The sequence below is a fragment of the Salmo trutta genome, chromosome 24 (assembly GCF_901001165.1).
Source record: "Salmo trutta chromosome 24, fSalTru1.1, whole genome shotgun sequence".
Classification (NCBI taxonomy): Eukaryota; Metazoa; Chordata; class Actinopteri; order Salmoniformes; family Salmonidae; genus Salmo; species Salmo trutta.
Window position 1 is genome coordinate 22,715,147 of NC_042980.1, and position 21,406 is coordinate 22,736,552.

At 41.4% G+C, this 21,406-nt stretch overlaps 2 protein-coding genes across 2 annotated transcripts in view; one reads left to right on the plus strand and one right to left on the minus strand.

Moving 5' to 3' along the window:
* Positions 1-1,399: 1,399 nt before the first annotated feature.
* LOC115160951 (ELL-associated factor 2) lies at positions 1,400-10,667 on the minus strand. Its single transcript, XM_029711515.1, has 6 exons — positions 10,468-10,667; positions 9,941-10,035; positions 9,716-9,852; positions 9,347-9,519; positions 8,460-8,729; positions 1,400-3,025 (listed from the first exon to the last, which is right to left on the minus strand). The coding sequence occupies exons 1-6, from the start codon at positions 10,568-10,570 to the stop codon at positions 2,976-2,978; spliced, it is 828 nt and encodes a 275-aa protein (XP_029567375.1). The 5' UTR covers positions 10,571-10,667; the 3' UTR covers positions 1,400-2,975.
* Positions 10,668-15,173: 4,506 nt separating this feature from the next.
* The window catches only part of LOC115160952 (uncharacterized), an 81,780-nt gene continuing 75,547 nt past the window's right edge, over positions 15,174-21,406 (plus strand). Inside the window, exon 1 of the mRNA XM_029711518.1 lies at positions 15,174-15,438. The gene's annotated coding sequence lies outside the window, so the exon portion shown is untranslated. The remainder of the gene's footprint in view (positions 15,439-21,406) is intronic.

Below are 21,406 nucleotides of genomic sequence, written 5' to 3' on the forward strand. Positions count from 1 at the left end.
TGAGCGGTTTGCTGATTCCAACGTTGTGAACAGAGTTCCCCATGGTGGCAGTGGGGTTATTGTATGGGAAGCCATACACAACGGACAACGAACACAATTGCGTTTTATTCAATGGCAATTTGAATGCACAGAGATACCGTGATAAGATCCTGAGGCCCATTGTCGTGCCATTCATCTGCCGCCATCACCTCATGATGCACGGTCCCATGTCGCTAGGATCTGTACAACACAATTCCTGGAAGCTGAAAATGTCCCAGTTCTTTCATTGCCTGCATACTCACCAGACATGTCACCCATTGAGTATGTTTGGGATGCTCTGGATCGACATGTACAACAGCATGTTCCATTTCCCACCAATATCCAGCAACTTCGCAGCCATTGAAGAGGAGTGGGATAAGATTCCACAGGCCACAATCAACAACCTGATCAACTCTATGCGAAGAAGTATCGTTTTGCATGAGGCAAATGGTGGTCACACCAGATACTGACTGGTTTTCTGATTCACGCCCCTACCTTTATTTTTTTCTTCAGGTATCTGTGACCAACAGATGCATATCTGTATTCCTAGTCATGTGAAATCCATAGATTAGGGCCTAATGAATTTATTCCCTTATATGAACTGTAACTATATTTATATAGCAAACTTGACAACACATCACTCCTGACATACAGAAGCAAGAACCCTTTACAGAAATGTATGTGAAGACAACAAGATGATTTCTGTCTGCTCAACTGAGCTAATGATAACCACCACAGCTACATACGCTCCAGCCAATGCGCTCTGTCTCTCGTGCGCCGGGTAAACAAAGTGGTAATGTAATGTAGCCTATGTATAGTCCATTTATTTGTGTTTGGATAAAAATGTGAATGTGATCAAATTTGGTTAAATTCCACCTCTGTGTTTACATGTCTATATTCCCAAGATGTATGAAGATATCCTAATGATATTTGTTTGTGTATATAGGGCAGACGACTACTTGTATTCCACATTTTAGCAATGTCAGTGCTTGCAATATTGGGTTAAATTAGTTTGTGGCCCACCCCAAGCCAGACATTATTCTGTACTTTTAGAGTTTATGGGGTATGTCCCAATATCTATAAATTTAACCACTTTTGCAGTAAAATATTTTTACACAAACATCTGTTTTATAAACGGGAGACAGAGATGTGAAAAAACATGGGGCCTTGCCAAATGCATCCCTCTGATAGCAAAACACAATATGTTTCTATATTTGTTAACATTTCAATTTACATCTAGGAATATCTCTGGCAGAAATTCTCATTTGCAAAGTGTTTTAATTACATTAGTATTGCACAGCAGCTGGGTTTCCCCCCCACCTTGAGTATGAGAATAGTGCATAATAAAGTATTCCAACATATAAGATAAATAAAAGAGACCTAACAAACAATAAAGTTTTATTTATCGAAAAATAAAAAGTCAAAAGTTACTTATTCATGTCCACCTACTGAATCCACAATTCTTCCAACATATTACTATTATTACAATTTCTCATTATTTATCCAGTCAGAGGCTGTTTCCTCACTCTCTGCCCTTCTTTCCCAGTTGCCCGAGTTTGTTATGAGAGGTCATGGTTGTTACCAATAATCCAATAATCTCTCCTTTCTCCTGAAGTGTGCACTCATTCACAACTCCCCACAAATATAAAGGCATTGGATTGGTGGAGGCATGGGCTAGGAGTTTCTATATGCTAGTGATTTCCTTTTGAATCCATGAAGGGAAGTGAACAAGTGCACACTTCGGGAGAAAGGAGAGATTATTGCGACACACCATATGTTCTAACATAAAACACAAATGTCCTGTTTACAGAGATGGTGCGGTAGCAGGATATGAGATATGACCTGGGCTCTTTCTCAGAAGTCTTTCCTGGATTCCTCACGTGTCTCATGAATTCCTTGATGAATCACCTCTTTCTTAAAATGCAATGGAGAAGATCCAAGCTTAATACCCTCAAGCCTTCTCCTCCAATGCATTTTTTAGAACGAGTCAGTGAATCAAATCAGCAAAGAAACACTTTTGAGACTCGCCCCTGTAACAATAGCAACAGAAGAGATCGTAGTAAACGGAAAGGCAGTTCTAAAGGCAGCGCTGAAATCTCACTGGCATCAGGCTCTAGGAGTTTACCTACACTCCCATTGCTCTGATGCCCATAGAATATATTAAGCTGTTGGTCTTTGAGTAAATATGTTAAATAATCATACGTCAGATTCAAGTGTTGAAGGTTTAAAGCTACAAAGCCAAGTAATCTTTCAAATTCATTAAGTAGCAACACTGAGCAAAATCTTTAAGTTGCGTTTACCCCACACTAGGCTAAATCAATCCATTTCAAGTAGTGCACTAGTTTCCTCAAATACCCCCCACCTTGATATGTTGCTAGGCCATATATATTAAACAAAAAAAGTAACATGAAGATAATTCCTAATAAACTAAATTATATGTCTGCTTCAACCTATTCCCTATACTTAAGAGAAATTATTTCACAGCAGAAAGGCTAAGTACTACAACTAATGAAACACTGACGCTATCCTTGATAACAGCAATACCTTGTCTGTTCGAATCAGGAGTATGGTTCCCAATTCACTTTGGCCAACTAGTAGTAACTAGTAAATACTAAAATGAACAGTGAAAATAATCCAGTTCAAATGTGTAGATAAGAGAATTGATCACAACTATTGGCCCATGTCTGTCAAGGCACTAACAGACAGACAACTCAGACTATTGATAGAATTATTAAGACACATTAAACTGAAATGCTGGTGGGGTGCTGAGCGGTGTTGCTTCCGGAGGTGTAGGGGTGCAGTCTTGTTTGGCATTAAGAAGATCACATCCATATTCCATCTTCTTATTCCACTTCTGTTGTGACAGTAAAACACGCTCATCCATCTGGAGGTCAGTGCAGCTGTCCACAGACTGACCTCTTGAACACACCCATAGCATTATAGTGGTCACTCACTGGTCAGTCATCGTCACTTTCACTGCCAGACTCACTTAATTGCAGGTCATTCTCTGCAAAAAGGTGGAAGTGGGAAAGTTAGAAATCCATTGAGTTCAAGTGGTGCATTTAACATCAACACCCCCATACCATGTCACAATATAGAAAATTTGAAATACATGCTTCTAGCCTGACTAGGTTCTGTATAGGTCTTACACGTACAGTATAGCCTACATTAGGGTTGGGCGGTATTACGGTATAAATCAACAATGTTTGACAGACATCATCAATGGCGATGACATCATGATGTGTCAGACAAGAGTACAGTCGTGGCCGAAAGTTTTGAGAATGACACATTCATTTCCATAAGTTTGCTGCTTCAGTGTCTTTAGATATTTTTGTCAGATGTTACTATGGAATACTGAAGTATAATTACAAGCATTTCATAAGTGTCAAAGGCTTTTATTGACAATTACATGAAGTTGATGCAAAGAGTCAATATTTGCAGTGTTGACCCTTTTCAAGACCTCTGCAATCCGCCCTGGCATGCTGTCAATTAACTTCTGGGCCACATCCTGACTGATGGCAGCCCATTCTTGCATAATCAATGCTTGGAGTTTGTCAGAATTTGTGGGTTGTTGTTTGTCCACCCGCCTTGAGGATTGACCACAAGTTCTCAATGAAATTAAGGTCTGGGGAGTTTCCTGACCATGGACCCAAAATATCGATGTTTTGTTCTCCGAGCCACTTAGCTTTGCCTTATGGCAAGGTGCTCCATCATGTCGGAATAGGCATTGTTTGTCACCAAACTGTTCCTGGATGGTTGGGAGAAGTTGCTCTCGGAGGATGTGTTGGTACCATTCTTGATTCATGGCTGTGTTCTTAGGCAAAATTGTGAGTGAACCCACTCCCTTGGCTGAGAAGCAACCCCACACATGAATGGTCTCAGGATGCTTTTCTGTTGGCATGACACAGGACTGATGGTAGCGCTCACCTTGTCTTCTCCGGACAAGCTTTTTTCCGGATGCCCCAAACAATCGGAAAGGGGATTCATCAGAGAAAATTACTTTACCCCAGTCCTCAGCTGTCCAATCCCTGTATGTTTTGCAGAATATTAGTCTGTCCCTGATGTTTTTCCTGGAGAGAAGTGGCTTCTTTGCTGCCCTTCTTAACACCAGGCTGCTTTTCCTTCACTCTGCAGTCCAACTTAACCCAAACGATCTCACTTAGGTTGAGGTCGGGTGATTGTGGAGGCCAGGTCATCTTATGCAGCACTCCATCACTCTCCTTGGTCAAATAGCCCTTACACAGTTTTCGGTCGTCATTGTCCTGTTGAAAAACAAATGATAGTGGGGCTAAGCCCAAACCAGATAGGATGGCGTATCGCTGCAGAATGCTGTGGTAGGCATGCTGGTTAAGTGTGCCTTGAATTCTAAATAAATCACAGACAGAGTCACCAGAAAAGCACCCCCACACCACCTTCTCCATGCTTCACGGTGGAAACCACACAGGCAGAGGTCATCCAATCACCTACTCTGCGTCTCACAAAGACACGGCGGTTAGAACCAAAAATCTCAAATTTGGACTCATCAGACCAAAGGACAGATTTCCACCGGTCTAATGTCCATTGCTCGCATTTTTGGCCCAAGCAAGTATTTTCTTGTTATTGGTACCGTTTAGTAGTGGTTTCTTTGCAGCAATTCGATCATGCAGGCCTGATTCACAGTCTCCTCTGAACAGTTGATGTTGAGATGTGTCTGTTACTTGAACTCTGAAGCATTTATTTGGGTTGCAATTTCTGAGGCTGTAACTCTAATGAACTTACCCTCTGCAGCAGAGATAACTCTGGGTCTTCCTTTCCTGGGTAGGTCCTCATGAGAGCCAGTTTCATCAGGGCACTTGATGGTTTTTGCAACTGCACTTGAAGAAACTTTCGAAGTTCTTGAAATTTTCCGGATTGACTGACCTTCATGTCTTAAAGTAATGATGGACTGTCATTTCTCTTTGCTTATTTCAGCTGTTCTTGCCATAACATGGACTTGGTCTTTTACCAAATAGGGCTATCTTCTGTATACCACTCCTACCTTGTCACAACACAACTGATTGTCTCAAACGCATTAAGAAGGAAAGAAATTCAACAAATTCACTTTTAACAAGGCACACCTGTTAATTGAAATGCATTCCAGGTGCATGAAACTGGTTGAGAGAATGCCAAGAGTGTGCAATGTTGTCATCAAGGCAAAAGGTGGCTACTTCGAAGAATCTTAAATGTATTTTATTTAACACTTTTTTGATTACTACATGATTCCATGTGTTATTTCATAGAATAATAGTGAACACTTAAACTACAATGTAGAAGATTGTAAAAATAAAGAAAAACCCTTGAATGAGTAGGTGTGTCCAAACTATTGACTGGTACTAATATATATATATATATATATATATATATATATTTTTTTTTTTTTACAGACATGCCAAATTACCTACCTATTACAATTTGCCATAGCCTTTTTCAATAAATATGTGGTAGGTAGGTAGACTTAGCCTACTATTCACATAATGCAAGAGTAGGTCTACAATGTATATTGTAGACGGAGCGCAGCGCGCCAAAAGCTGCGCAAAATGTCATGATTAACTTTCAAATGAATCTAGGAGGCCAGTAACAGAGTTCGATCTCAGAAAGTTGTTGTTGTTTGTGAATAGCTTACATAAAAACATGATATGGTAATAATGAGAGAGAGAACAAACAATTGCCAGATAGAATAATCAAATGGGAAGTTTAACGAAACCTTAATTTTCTGGCCTCCACCTGACCAATGCTTCAGGGAACAGCCGGAAAAACCTTGCAATCCAAACAGCCAATATTATAGGCCTACACTAGGCTTCTGTCAATGAAGTAAACATTACATGTACAAGTTAAACTTCAAAATTAATATTTCTGTTATTGTGGAAGTGTTTATTCACGTCCTTGAATTGCGCAACTGGCATTACATAAGCTCCAAAAGCAGCACTTTCGATAAGCAGGAACAAAACAAAAATGTGTCCCCTATAAAAAGACTAACACACCTTTGGATAGGCTACACATTACTAAATAAATAAGTATTAAATTACCCCCGAAAATTACACTGCAACTAAGTATTTTAAGGCACACAAAATTTTGGCCAAGGCTACATTTATTTCGAATAAGACGCATGTGTGAATACAGGCTTTGAAAATTAAAAAAATTAAAAGTGCAATGAAGAACCATTCTGACTATTTTTCTTGTCATTATATATTAGCTGACAAAGTTCTGGCAAGGAACACAAGCATGTTCACCTTTTCTAGCTTTAATAGACTGCGGAGCATGGTAACAATATTGCCTGCTGTTGGCCTACTGAAAACACATTCAGAGAACGCTTTTTGCAGGCGAAGTTGGTCAAGAGCGGAAAGCGACCCTCATTCTCTCTCCACCAAGCCAGAGGGTCATCATCTCCTCTGATTACATCTTTGACTACAGTGGCTTGCGAAAGTATTCACCCCCCTTGGCATTTTTCCTATTTTGTTGCCTTACAACCTGGAATTAAAATTGATTCTTGGGGGGTTTGTATCATTTCATTTACACAACATGCCTACCACTTTGAAGATGCAAAATATATTTTCTTGTGAAACATAAGACAAAAAAAACAGAACGAGCATGCATAACTATTCACCCCTCCAAAGTCAATACTTTGTAGAGCCACCTTTTGCAGCAATTACAGCTGCAAGTCTCTTGGGTATGTCTCTCTCTATAAGCTTGGCACATCTAGCCACTGGGATTTTTGCCCATTCTTCAAGGCAAAACTGCTCCAGCTCCTTTAAGTTGGATGGGTTCTGCTGGTGTACAGCAATCTTTAAGTCGTACCACAGATTCTCAATTGGATTGAGGTCTGGGCTTTGACTAGGCCATTCCAAGACACTTAAATGTTTCCCCTTAAACCACTCGAGTGTTGCTTTAGCAGTATGCTTAGGGTCATTGTCCTGCTGGAAGATGAACCTCCGTCCCCGTCTCAAATCTCTGGAAGACTGAAACAGGTTTCCCTCAAGAATTTCCCTGTATTTAGCGCCATCCATCATTCCTTCAATTCTGACAAGTTTCCCAGTCCCTGCCGATGAAAAACATCCCCACAGCATGATGCTGCCACCACCATGCTTCACTGTGGGGAGGGTGTTCTCAGGGTGATGAGAGGTGTTGGGTTTGCGCCAGACATAGTGTTTTCCTTGATGGCCAAAAAGCTAATTTTTAGTCCCATCTGACCAGAGTACCTTCTTCCATATGTTTGGCGAACACCAAACGTGTTTGCTTATTTTTTTCTTTAAGCAATGGCTTTTTTCTGGCAACTCTTACGTATAGCCCAGCTCTGTGGAGTGTACGGCTTAAAGTGGTCCTTTGGACAGATACTCCAATCTCCGCTGTGGAGCTTTGCAGCTCCTTCAGGGTTATCTTTGGTCTCTTTGTTGCTTCTCTGATTAATGCCCTCCTTGCCTGGTCTGTGAGTTTTGGTGGGTGGCCTGCTCTTGACAGGTTTGTTGTGGTGCCATATTCTTTCCATTTTTTATAATGGATTAAATGGTGCTCCGTGGGATGTTCAAAGTTTCAGATCTTTTTTTATAACCCAACCCTGATCTATACTTCTCCACAACTTTGTCCCTGACCTGTTGGAGATGTCCTTGGTCTTCATGGTGCCACTCGCTTGGTGGTGCCCTTTGCTTAGTGGTGTTGCAGACCCTGGGGCCTTTCAGAACAGGTGTACATATACTGAAATCATGTGACACTTAATTTGTTGAAGTCCACTTGTGGGCAATCTGTGACTTCTGAATGTTTAGTTCCAAATCACCATTCAAAGTTATCAGTACAACATACCACCATATGATTGGTTTATATTTATCAAATGTATTTGCACACAAGAAAATACAATATTGGTAAGATGATTTCGGTGATTCGTGCATGACAGAGGCTTCATTACAGATCGTTTACTGCGTTGCTAGGCAACACAACGACACACTCCCCCAGCCCTGGGAAAAATAAATAAATAGACAATACAATCGTATATCAACAATGTTTGGACAGGTCAATGAGACGATGTGTCATTCCAGACATCGCCCAACCCTAGCCTACATCCACAGTAATGCAAAAATACATTCTGATATGGCAATGCAAATATAAAATGGTTCTATACAAGTATTTAAAGCTGCGATGTGTAACTTTTTGGGCGACCAACCAAACTCTCATTGAAAGCAAGTCTAAGATGCTATGCTTCCTGTTAAGTTTATTTTACTTTCTGTTTGGTACACCAGCTTCAAACAGCTGAAAATACAATATCTTTGGTTATTTAAATTATATTTCAGAGCGGTTTAGATGGTAAAATGATTCTTGTTGTGTCACAAACTGAAATTAAGTGAACTATTAGAGTTTTACAGGAGAGGAGATAGACTGACACAGAGAGTAAGTGAGAGAGAGAGAGAGAACAGAAGAGATGGGGATGAACTTACTTAGTGTGCTCAATAGGTGTCCTCCACTGCGAGTTGGTGATGGTGGGGAGGTGGTGGTGGTGACAGTGGTGAGGACAGGCATGCCCTGGTGGGGTGGTGGCCCTGTAGGGGGACCCCCAGGGGGTCTAGGGGGAGGGGGGTGCCGGGACTCGTCCTCAGAGTCACTACCGCTGGAACTGTCCCCACTACTGGAGGATGAGGAGCTGTGGGAGTCTGAGGACGAGTCCCCACTACTCATCTGGTCCATGACCCGCGCCTCTGCCATTAGCTCTGTAGCACGCACGCACGCACACAAACAGAGAAAACAATGATGTCACCTCTGACCTTGAATCACACCACAAGAGGATTTACAAACATAGCAATTGCTTAATTTATATGACCATGGACTAGAATCTATACAGAACAAAAATATAAAACCCAACATGCAACAATTTCAAAGATTTTACTGAGTTACAGGTCATATCAGGAAATCAGTCAATTAAAATAAATAAATGATGCCCTAATCAATGGATTTCACACGACTGGGAATACAGATATGCATCTGTTGGTCACAGAACTTTTTTTTTTAATGCCCCCAGCACAAGGTGCACCTGTGTAATTATCGTGCTGTTTAATCAGTTTCTTGCTATGCCACACCTGTCAGGTGGATGGATTATCTTGGCAAAGGAGAAATTCTCACTAACAGGTATGTAAACACATTTGTGCACAACATTTAAGAGTAATATGATTTTTGTGCAAATGGGAAATTACTGGGATCTTTTATTTCAGCTCATTGAACATGGGACCAACACTTTACATGTGTACATGGGCTTATATTTTTGTTCAGTGTAGATGGTTTGAGAAAAGGATAGCTTTTACACATGATGCTCTACTGGTGGTCTACATACCTCTCTCAATGTCATCCATGGGGGAGGCAGGGGACATATTCTCTTTGGGAGGAGAGCTCTTGGAGCCTGCTGGGGTCTTGCTGCTGCTGCCATTACCACTAGTCTTCATCTGCTGGCTCAGACGACTGGTCTGCTGCTCTATACGAGACTGGATCTTACTGCTGCCTTCTGCCCTGACAACACACACACACGATTATAGTTAACAACTAAATATGTAATGCAAATCAGAATGACAAGATAATCTAGATAGGAAGCAGTTCAAAATGGGGAGTTAGTGTCCAATAAGAAATGCTTATTGTTTTTCCATTGCAAAAATGTTTTGCTACAGTTTGCCCAAATAAACAAGTTGACCGTAGTCTGTCCACCCACCTGGTCTTCTTGACAGCAATGTTGCTGTTGAGTTTCTCCAGACGGTACTCTCCGGTATCGTGGTTTACGATGAGAATACATTCCTTCATATAAGGCCTCTTGGATCCTTTGAAGACTGTTACAGGGGCAGTGGATCCCTAGGTAAAAGGGGAAAATCAAGGTAATCAGTTGATCACTGGATATCGAGATTAAAGGGGGGGGATAATTTATGTGCTTAATTCTTACCTCCAGATTGGGCAGTGTGATAGTAACTTGTTCTCCCTTTCCCACCTCCAGCTCCCCCACACAGGCGGTGTCAATGGAGGCTGGTTTAAAGTCATCTGGATCAAAGAGACAAAAGAACAGTCTGAGCTCCAAACTACTGAATTACACAGCAAAGCATATGGGCAGACTGAAGGCTACGCACAAAAACATCATTGGTTTGGTCCATTCTGGTATAACGAAGTTGAAGTTACCACTGTTCATCAACAGATGGAGCCACAAGGCCACCACTATTGTTGTAGCTATTCAAACGGATCAATGGATGCCAGAAGCAAGTGCGGCTAGCCAAAAGAGCAAATAAAAGTACAAACATGTAATAGTACGGCTTAAACTAAGGACTCTAAATGGATCACTAGATCACTTTTAATAAATTGACATCGATTTAGACGAAGTAGCAAGCTATTTAATTTGAATCGTATGTTTTGGGGCTTAACGTTAACTAGCTAGCTAATATTATCATAGCTAGCAAGTATGATCAAAATGCCACTTACATCTCACCGTGTGGTAAGCGCCTTTGGGTTGTTTCTCAAATGTTTCGCCTAATTTCAAAACATGTTCTTGATTATCAAAGTTTGAGTATGTTATTCCATTCATATTCTAATAAAGGTTTCAACCATATGTTAACAAACATGAAACTTTCCACCTCCATTCGATACCATCTACGACTGAATTCTGGACTTCAAGAGCTAAATTCTGCCCTTTCTTCGTTGTGATTGGTCAGACTAGTCTATTTGCGTTTTTTGATTCGTTCAAAGACTTGTCAATCAACAATTGGATAATTTCAGGCGGAAGTAGCTTCCGTGCTAATGTCACATGACATGGTTTGCTTAAAACAGTACAGTACAGTACAGTATGAAGATGGGCTTAAACTGCTTCTCCAATAGAAATCCCCGATCACAGCTGGCGATGTCATGGCGACGTTGGCTAGCTAAGCTCATGCGCAGAAACACGTCATCAGGTCGTTCTTATGTCAGAAGATTTTGTTGTGAGTTAGAAGATTTTATTTTAAAATAAACTACTATTAATGTTAATTTGAGAGACTGATATTTTGTTTTATTTTGATCCAAATTATATGGACGCTGATTTAACTTTCATTGTTAATTTGTTTATTTTTCATGGAAGATTCTTTATCCATAAAATGAAGTGGGCAGCGAACAAACCCCTCTTCACATTATTGAAGATGATTTCAAAATAATATTTCAATTCTATCAGTAAATGTAAACACATAAAAGCAATACGCACCATAACACTTTTATACAAATTGAAAATGTATCTTGATATGTAATACCCCTGTTAGGTTTATGTACTCTTTTTTGTATATTTCTGTTTTTGTGTTTGTTTTGTTCATAATAAGAAGATCTAATGGTCGTCTCGCACTTAACCGCACATGTGCAGGCCGTCAAATCAAAGACACTCCTTTGATATAAAGTAGATTTTTACGAAAATTAAATGTTTTATATTGTCACTTTCACGACGTTGGAGTAATAACATGTTCAACTACTTAAGACGTGTGAAATCTAAGTTGTGCGTTTAGATTTTGAGAAAATTCACAACTAATGAAGAATCTTTCACTTCTCTCATTGACTCATCAAACCCCTTAACACCGGCCTGGTCTGTTTCGTAAACATTCCCGGGAGTCTCGCGATGTTGCGCTTCTGCGTTTTGAAACTCTCTGTTATAACCTTACAAGTCTTTTATATTTATGGAGCTTCTACACTATATATACAAAATATATATACTATATATTCAACATGGCACCGTCATAGGCTGCCGCCTTTCCAACAAATCAATTTCGTAAAATTTCTGCCCTGCTAGAGCTGCCCCATCAACTGAAAGTGCTGTTATTGTGATGTGGAAATGTCTAGGAGCAACACCTGCGAAGTGGTAGGCCACACAAGCTCACAGAACAGAACTGACGAGTGCTGAAGCGTGTAGAGTGTAAAAATCATCTGTCCTCGGTTGCAACACTCAATATTGAGTTCCAAACTGCCTTTGGCAGCAAGGTCAGCACAAGAACTGTTCATAGGAAGCTTCATCAAATGGGTTTCCTTAGCCGCGCAGCTGCACACAAGCCTAAGATCACCATGCACAATGCCAAGCGTCAGCTGGACTGGTGTAAAGCTCGCCGCCATTGGACTCTGGAGCAGTGGAAACGCATTCTCTGGAGTGATGAATCACGCTTCACCATCTGGCAGTCCGACAGACTAAACTGGGTTTGGCGGATGCCTGGAGAACGCTACCTGCCCCAAGTGCCAACTGTAAAGTTTGGTGGAGGAGGAATAATGGTCTGGAACTTTTTCTCGTGGTTCGGGCTAGGCTCCTTAGTTCCAGTGATGGGAAATCTTAACGCTGCAGGATACAATGACATTCTAGACAATTTTGTGTTTCCAACTTTGTGGCAACAGTTAGGGGAAGTCCCTTTCCTGTTTCCGCATGAGAATGTCCCTGTGCACAAAGCGAGGTCCATACAGAAATGCTTTGTTGAGATAAGTGTGGAAGAACTTGACTGGCCTGCACAGAGCCCTCACCTCAACCCCATCGAACCCCTTTGGAATGAATTGGAACGCTGACTGAGAGCCAGGCCTAATTGCCTAACATCAGTGCCCAACCTTACTAATGCTCTTGTGGCTGAAAGGAAGCAAGTCCCCGCAGCAATGTTCCAACATCTATTGGAAAGCTTTTGCAGAAGAGTGGAGGCTGTTATAGCAGCAAAGGGGGGACCAACTCCATATTAATGCCCATGATTTTGGAATGAGATGTTAAACGAGCAGGTGTCCAACATACTTTTGGTCATGTTGTGTGTATGACAATATCACACAGGACAAAAGTAGCTCCAAAGTAGCGATGGGCCTATAATAAGTAGACAAACAAACACAGCCAAACACTTAAAGGCCCAATTCAGACGTTTTTATATCAATATCAAATAATTTCTGGGTAACAATTAAGTAGGCTACGTCAATGTAATAGATTTCCATTAAAATGGGCAAAATAGCTGTTTAGCAAAAAACTTTAACTGAAAACTAGATGTTATTGGCAGAGAGGTTTGGAACTCTCTTTGTTATTAGTCTGTTAACCAATTTACCGCATGGTGATGCCATGGAAAGCCAAAACTATTAAAACTTTCTGATTAGAAGGTACTGTGTAAATTGTATTTTCAACCAGCAACTAACACTGCACAATGTTTTTCCTACTTTTACAGTGTTAGTTTCATCAGCTGTTGTAATATGAAATAAAACACAGAAAACAATAATGTTTTTGACTGCACTGGGCTTTTAACCATTTTCAACTCTTAGAGCTTTTAATGTTATTAAAGACAACATACAGCATATAGCCCAGTATTTCATAATCTCCCTCACTAGCTTTAAGCACCAGCTGTCAGAGCAGCTCACAGATCTCTGCACCTGTACATAGCCCATCTTTAATTTAGCCCAAACTACTACCTCTTCCCCTACTGTATTTATTTATTTTATTTATTTTGCTCCTTTGCACCATATTATTTATATTTTAACTTTTAACTTTCTTCAAACTACAAATCTACCATTCCAGTGTTTTTCTTGCCATACTTTATTTACTTTGCCACCATGGCATTTTTTTGCCTTTACCTCCCTTATCTCACATCATCTGCTCACATTGTATATAGTCTTATTTTTTTCTACTGCATCATTGATTGTATGTTGTTTTACTCCATGTGTAACTCCATGTGTTTTTGTATGTTGTCGAACTGCTTTGCTTTATCTTGGCCAGGTCGCAATTGTAAATGAGAACTTGTTCTCAACTTGCCTACCTGGTTAAATAAAGGTGAAATAAAAAATAAATAAAAAAATTGTTAAAAATAATTGTGATTCTTATGACAATGAGAGAGAGATATACAGTAGCCTAGTAGGTCAATACTTTGAACAGGTGGTCTAAGTAATTCATTAGTTACAGTCATTTGCTACTATGACGATGGAATAGCTGAGCCGGGCTCTAACCCCAAAGCCTTGTTGTGGTAATAATAAGCTCTTTTCCTTTCCTAAACTGCTAATGAATCCTAATCCTTTAATGCCTGCTGTGTCTGTACTTTTGCTGTCTGCACAAGCCATAGCCTATGTACCCCATTTAAACAGTAGGCTAGCTAGAGGATCAATTGTAGAGAAAGAGAATGTGAAGATTATGCAAGTCAAGACCACATTCATATGACAACATTGGTCACTGTAACTGTATATGCCCGAATCACCTCAAAGAGCTGAAAAGGTTGAAGTGCCAATCCCATCAGCTTCATCTGGACCCTGTTGTTGGAGAATGACGTCAAGTGTGGTGTGTTACTGTAAATGACAACCAGGTAGAGAGGGAGGGAGGGATAGAGAGAGACAGGGAGGTAGAGAGACAGAGGGAGGGAATGAGAGACAATTGGCAATATAATGAAAGAGAAAGGATGAGGTGAGGTAGAAGGGTAAAAGGCCTATAGAGATATAATGATAGGGTAGAGTGGATAACACTGAAACATAAATTAAAGGGGAGGGAAAGAGATTCTTTGCTCATTTATGGTGCAAATGTGTACAGTGCAGTACTTTTTGTAGACCCAACCAAAAACTTGGCATAGGCCTACTGCATCTTTACCATAGTAGTGTATGGTATCCATGACGAAAGCCCCATCCATGTGAAAGGAAAGCAGTCGGGGTTCTGTCAACATGAATGGAAGGAAACAAAGGCAATCCTATGGTGATATCAGTTGCCAGGGATTGCCCTTGAACTATCCTAGCAGCAATGTTGAACTTTCCCTAATGATATTGGTGGGCCACAAAGGAGGATCCTCCATGTGCAGTAAGTTAATAGCCAGGCAGGGAGAGAGAGAATACCCCTGCCCCCTTTTTCACCATAGGATCCAGTGTCAGGCTGTGTAACAGGATATTGCAGGCTGAGTGGCTGACTTTACAACTAAGATATGTCCATTCATGACCAGGTTTCATCTACTATTAAGAGCTGAATGGAGCATAACCTGTTTATAGGCATGGTGACAATAGTGTCAGTGTGATAAATGAAACAAAGCAACAACACAATGTAACAGTGTGATATACAGTATAACACATTTTTAATTGCCACTGGACATTATCTTAAATGTGTTGGATTTTTGTGTAGCCTATGCAAAATCCCCCCCCCCCCCCCCCCTCCGTCCTGTTTCCAAGGAGACTTCGTTTGTAAAGCGTGCTGTATTACAGCGTTATATATTGGGGACACGAGTGTTCCCCCAAATGCTCGCGCAACAAAGATACAGATATACCTATTATATCTCGTGAATTTGATGAAGAAAAAAATAGAGCGTTAAAACGTCAGCAAATCGATGAAAGCCAAAGCGCAGACAAGCGAGTTTAGCTGCACGTGACACTGTTGGTCCGGGATTCGGATCATTTGGAATGGAAATCTGCTCGTGATGCGATTCTCTGAGGAAGTGCTACTTTGAAAAGTAGCCTACTACTATACATGTAAGTAGGCCTATCAAATATACATACTTCTTTGACTGTAGCAATTTTGCAAGATAATGTCCCATGCTGATTACAGTAGCGGTTTTCTGTTGAGGGATACGGAACAAAGCGAGCTGTGATTGTAGCTAATGTCGAAGTAAACGATAGGCTTTATATTATATTGTTTTGTGACTGAATGTGTCACCTATTTGGGATGATTTTATTGCATTATATTATTATTCTATTGTTGGGAGGGCAACAATTATACAGCCGTTATGCATGCAAGTAGAGTAACCTCACCTTTCCACTCATTAGTGCTCATTCCGAAAAAAGGTGACAACAGGAACAGTTTGCCTTTGTCCATGCCAAGATGAGAGTATATATTGGGCTGCTAACCAGTAGCTCTGTCTTGAATATTTTTATCAGATGAGTATAATTTGACTGGGGAGCTGTAGGACCATTTTATAGGCTACTTTAATCGGTCTGTGTGGTCTCCGTGTTGTGTCTACGACCTATCTATCTCGCACACCCTATCTAGGTGAGGGAGAAGTAAGAGCTGCAGGAAAGGTCATAATCAAAGCAACTTATGCCGCCTGCGTGCCTGTAAATAACTTAACCGCATTACCTGAATAAAAGGTGTCAGGGATGGAAACACTGAGCTGTAATCTCACCTGGGGAGTTCTGCTTTAGAGCAGGCTGCAGTCTGTCATCAATGGTACCAGGGCCGGTGTTGTGCCGAAAATCTCCCCCCTGCCAGAATCCCCCCCTTCTAATTTCCTTCATTTTGTGGCTGGAGTCAAATACTTTCTGTCACACATCAGAGTCAAATACTTTCTATAGAACAAACTTCACGTCAGGATAGGCAACCGAAATTAATAATGTATGTGTGTTATATTAAACATAGAGGAGGGAGTTTTCGGCACAACACCGGCTCTAGCTTTTTGGGGGCTCATTCACGATTGAGTGATGATGGCCTATTTTGAAATTCGGTATGCCTAACTTGGGTTTGAGGGTATTAAAAATAAAAATAATTATTGCGACAATATGTGTGCACATAGGCAGCCGTTGCAATTGAAGGATGCATTTTATGCATATTCTACTGAATGAAAATATAAACGCAGCATGTAAAGTGTTAGTCCCATTTTTCATGAGATGAAATAAAAGCTCCCAGAGATGTACCATCTGCACAAAACGCTTATTTCTCAAAAATGTTGTACACAAATGAGTTTACATCCCTGTTATGAGCATTTCTATTTTGCCAAGATAATCCATCCACTTGACAGGTGTGGCATATCAGGAAGCTGATTAAACAGCATGATCATTACAGAGGTGCACCTTGTGCTGGGGACAATAAAAGGCCACTCTAAAATGTGCAGTTTTGTCACACAACACAATGCTACAGATGTCTCAAGTTTTGAGGGAGAGTGCAATTGGCATGCTGACTGCAGGAATGTAACCAGAGCTGTTGCCAGATAAATGAATGTTGGAGGTCAATGTCGTTTTAGAGAATTTGGCAGTACGTCCAACCGGCCTCACAACCGCAGGCCACATGTAACCACACCAGCCCAGGACCTCCACATCCAGCTTCTTCACCTTCTTCGTCTAAGACCAGCCACTCGTACAGCTGATGAAACTGATGAGTGTTTCTGTCTTAAACTCATTCTGACTGGCTGTGCCCGGCTCCCCAGTGGGTGGGCCTGACCCCCAAGTGGGTGGGCCTATGCCAGGCCCACCCATGGCTGCTCCCCTGCCAATTCATGTGAAATCCATAGATTAGGGCCTAATCAAACAGGTAACAAGTGGAGTCGCAATTCAACGGCTCAGACACGAGACGTATGTGGCAGGGTCAACAGACAATCACGGATTACAAAGGGAAAACCAGCCAAGTCGCGAACACCGACGTCTTGCTCCCAGACAAGCTAAACACCTTCTTTGTTCACTTTGAGGATAACACAGTGCCTTCGATGTGGCTCGCTCCCAAGGACTGTGAACGCTCATTCTCCGTGGCCGATGTGAGTAAGACATTTAAGCGTGTTAACCCTCTCAAGGCTGCCGGCCCAGACGGCATCCATAGCCGCATCCTCAGAGCATGCGCAGACCAGCTGGCTGGAGTGTTTACAGACATATTCAATCTCTCCCAACCCATTCTGCTGTCCCCACTTGCTTTAAGATGTCCACCATTGTTCCTGTACTCAAGAAAGAAAAGGTAACTGAACTAAATGACTATCGCCCCGTAGCATTTATTTCTGTCATCATGAAGTGCTTTAAGAGGCTAGTTAAGGATAATATCACCTTAACCTTACCTGACACACTAGATCCACTTCAATTTGCTTACTGCCCCAATAGATCCACAGACCATGCAATCGCCATTGCACTGCACATTGCGCTATCCCACCTGGACAAGAGGAATACCTATGTAAGAATGCTGTTCATTGATTATAGCTCAGCCTTCAACACCATAGTACCCTCCAAGCTCATCATCAAGCTCGGAGCCCTGGGTCTGAACCCCGCCGTGTGCAATTGGGTCCTGGGCTTCCTGACGCGCCACCCCCAGGTGGTGAAGGTAGGAAACAACACTTCCACTTCACTGATCCTCAACACAAATGCCCATCAAGGGTGTGTACTCAGACCCTCCTGTACTCCCTGTTCACCCATGACTGTGTGGCCACACACGCCTCCAACTCAATCATTAAGTTTGCAGACGACACAACCATAGTAGGCCTGATTACCAACAATGACGAGACAGCCTACAGGGAGGAGCTGAGGGCCCTGGCGGAGTGGTGCCAGGAAAATAACCTCAGGAGGCTGAAGAAATTTGGCTTGGCCCCTAAGACCCTCACAAACTTTCACAGATGCACAATTGAGAGTATCATGTCTGGCTGTATCACCACCTGGTATGGCAACTCCCCCAGCCGCAACCGCAGGGCTCTCCAGAGGGTAGTGCGGTCTGCCGAATGCATTACCGGGGGCACACTGCCTGCCCTCAATGATACCTACATTATCCGATGTCACATGAGGACATCAATCACCTGAGCCACGGCCTGTTGACCCCGATATCATTCAGAAGACGAGGTCAGTACAGGTGCATCAAAGCTGGGACCGAGAGACTGAAAAACAGCTTCTATCTCAAGGCCATCAGACTTTTAAATAGCCATCACTAGCCGGCCATCACTAGCCGGCCATCACTAGCCGGCCATCACTAGCCGGCCATCACTAGCCGGCCATCACTAGCCGGCCATCACTAGCCGGCCATCACTAGCCGGCCATCACTAGCCGGTTAGAAGCTGCTGCCCTATATACATAGACATGGAATCACTGGTCACTTTAATAATGTTTACATACTGCTTTACTCATTTCATATGTATATACTGTATTCTATTCTACTGTATTTTAGTCAATGCCACTCTGACATTGCTCGTCCTAATATTTATATATTTCTTAATTCCATTATTTTACATTTAGATTTATGTGTATTGTTGTGATTACTGCAATGTTGGAGCTAGGAACACAAGCATTTCACTACACCCGCAATAACATCTGCTAAATATGTGTATGTGACCATTACAATTTTATTTAATTTCCTTATATGAACTGTAACTCATAAAAATTGTTGCATGTTGCGTTCATATTTTTGTTCAGTATATATTGATATTCAATAGGCTACATCAGTCGGTACAAACTTTGATTGAGAAATTATGACATACATTTTTTTTGGGGGGGGGGGTTCTCTACACCTAAACAAATAGCACTACACCACTCCTCAGGGGCAAAACATTTTAGTGGTCACCCCCCTCTCCTGCAGTTCTACAAATTTTGTCATTGGGCAGAGAGAAACAAATAGCAGTTTTACAGCAAATTTTCTACAATTCTACCCATTTTTCCATGGGGTGGAGATCAGTTTTAAAGTTAATTTCCTCCAATTATTCACATTTTGCCATGACTTATGCCATGTTTATGATATCTAAGTGAGAGACAAAAAAAATCAATGGCGCCCCCTGGAGGTCAGGGCCCCTGGATATGCGCCCTGCGTGCCAGGTTGGTATTCGGTCATGATTGCTACAAGTTTAGATAGCTGGCTAGACTAACTTACCAATCTAAAATAGTTTATCTGACATGAATAATTGAGTGAATGTCAGTTACTGACATGTCAAGACAAAAATTGCTGATGCAGAACCAAGCGGCCTGAGGCCCTAAGCGACCGCTTATGTTGCTTATGCCTAGAGCGGCCCTGAGTGGTGCTAAGGCTTAGAATCACATGTAGGACTAAAGCCAAGTATCATGATTTTGGTAGAGCAGGAGGAGCAGGTGCACTCCAGCCTTTAGGGAGCAGCATGGGTAAATGATGACTAAGCTCCTGGCGTTTCACTGGTTTGATAGGGCCCAAGAGCGGTAGAGGTTTTATAGAGCCAGATGTGCCTTTTTAAAGTTGCAATATGTAACTTTTTGGGCGATCCGAACAAAATCACATAGAAATGTCATTTATAGATCTGTCATTCCTTATTAAAAGCAAGTCTAAGAAGTGTTAGATCTGTTGTATGTGCACTATTTTGTCATCAAACTTTGTCATCAAAGTCTGGCATTCTCTGGATGAAATCATGCTGGATTGACAGCATGGCCAATGTATTCAGATGCAGACTTGGACCACACACCCTCTCCACCAAATAGCAGGCAAGGGAAGCAAAATAGAGTTTGCTTTGCAATGCTCGTAGTTAGCTACTGATTCCTTCCAAACCACTCATTTTTGAATTTGCGATTTGCCAGTAGATTATCGATGTGATTCATGATGATGACTGCTTGTCTAGCTAGCTAGCTTGCTAGCTAAGATATTGAAAGTATGATGTTGACAAGAGCTACGGTAGATAAAACGTGATTTGACATAATTTTATCTGTGGCCAATGACCTTGAGCCTTCTTGGATGGGCACTTTTACTGTAAATCTATGGCAGCAGCCAAGGGGGCTTGAACTGCCTAGCTTGTAGATTCTGCGGTAACATAGTTTCCCCATGAATGGCAGAACACTGAGCCAATCACGGCACAACTAGAGAAGATTTCCAACTCCTACACTCTGTTCTTTCGCTGGCTGCCCCTTCATCACAGAAAGTACTGAGCTAGACTGAAAGACCTGCATTTTGGAGCTTCCTTACTCAAGAAAGAGACCATGTTTGTATGCGGCTTTATTAATGCAAGGATACATTTTTACATTGTTTGCAAACTGATATGTGACACGAATTAATGCCATAATGTAAAAAATATATATTTATAGTACCAGTCAAAGGTTTGGACACACCTACTCATTCAAGGGTTTTCCTTTACTTGAACTATTTTCTACATTGTAGAATAATGGTGAAGACATCAAAACTATGAAATGACACATATGGAATCATGTAGTAACCAAAAAAGTGTTAAACAAATCAAAATATACTTTATAGTTGAGATTCTTCAAAGTAGGCTTCCTTTGCCTTGATGACAGTGAGCTTTGCACGCTCTTGGCATTCTCTCAATCAGCTTCATTATGTAGTCACCTCGGATGCATTCAATTAACAGGTGTGCCTTGTTAAAAGTACATTTGTGGAATTTCTTTCCTTAATGCGTTTCATCCAATCAGTTCTGTTGTGACAAGGTAGGGGTGGTATACAGAAGATAGCCCTATTTGGTAAAATACCAAGTCCATATTTATACAAGAACACCTCAAATAAGCAAAGAGAAACAACAGTCCATCATTACTTTAAGACATGAAGGTCAGTCAATCCGGAAAATTTCAAAAACTTTGAAGGTTTCTTCAAGTGCAGTCGCAAAAACCATGAAGAGCTATGATGAATCTGTGGCTATGAGTACCACCACAGGAAAGGAAACCCCAGAGTTACCTCTGCTGCAGAGGACATGTTCATTAGAGTTACCAGCCCAAATAAATGCTTTACAGAGTTCAAGTAACAGACACATCTCAACATCAACTGTTCAGAGGAGACTGTGAATCAGGCCTTCATGGTCGA

Bases quoted from the DNA above. Each gene is read 5' to 3' on its own strand.
- LOC115160951 (XM_029711515.1), bottom strand. From the start codon at position 10,570: ATGAATGGAATAACATACTCAAACTTTGATAATCAAGAACATGTTTTG. The intron at 10,036-10,467 runs GTAAGTGGCATT...TCTTTGATCCAG, and splicing joins CGCTTACCACACGGTGAGAT to ATGACTTTAAACCAGCCTCC. The intron at 3,026-8,459 runs GTAAGTTCATCC...ACCTTTTTGCAG, and splicing joins ACACCTATTGAGCACACTAA to AGAATGACCTGCAATTAAGT.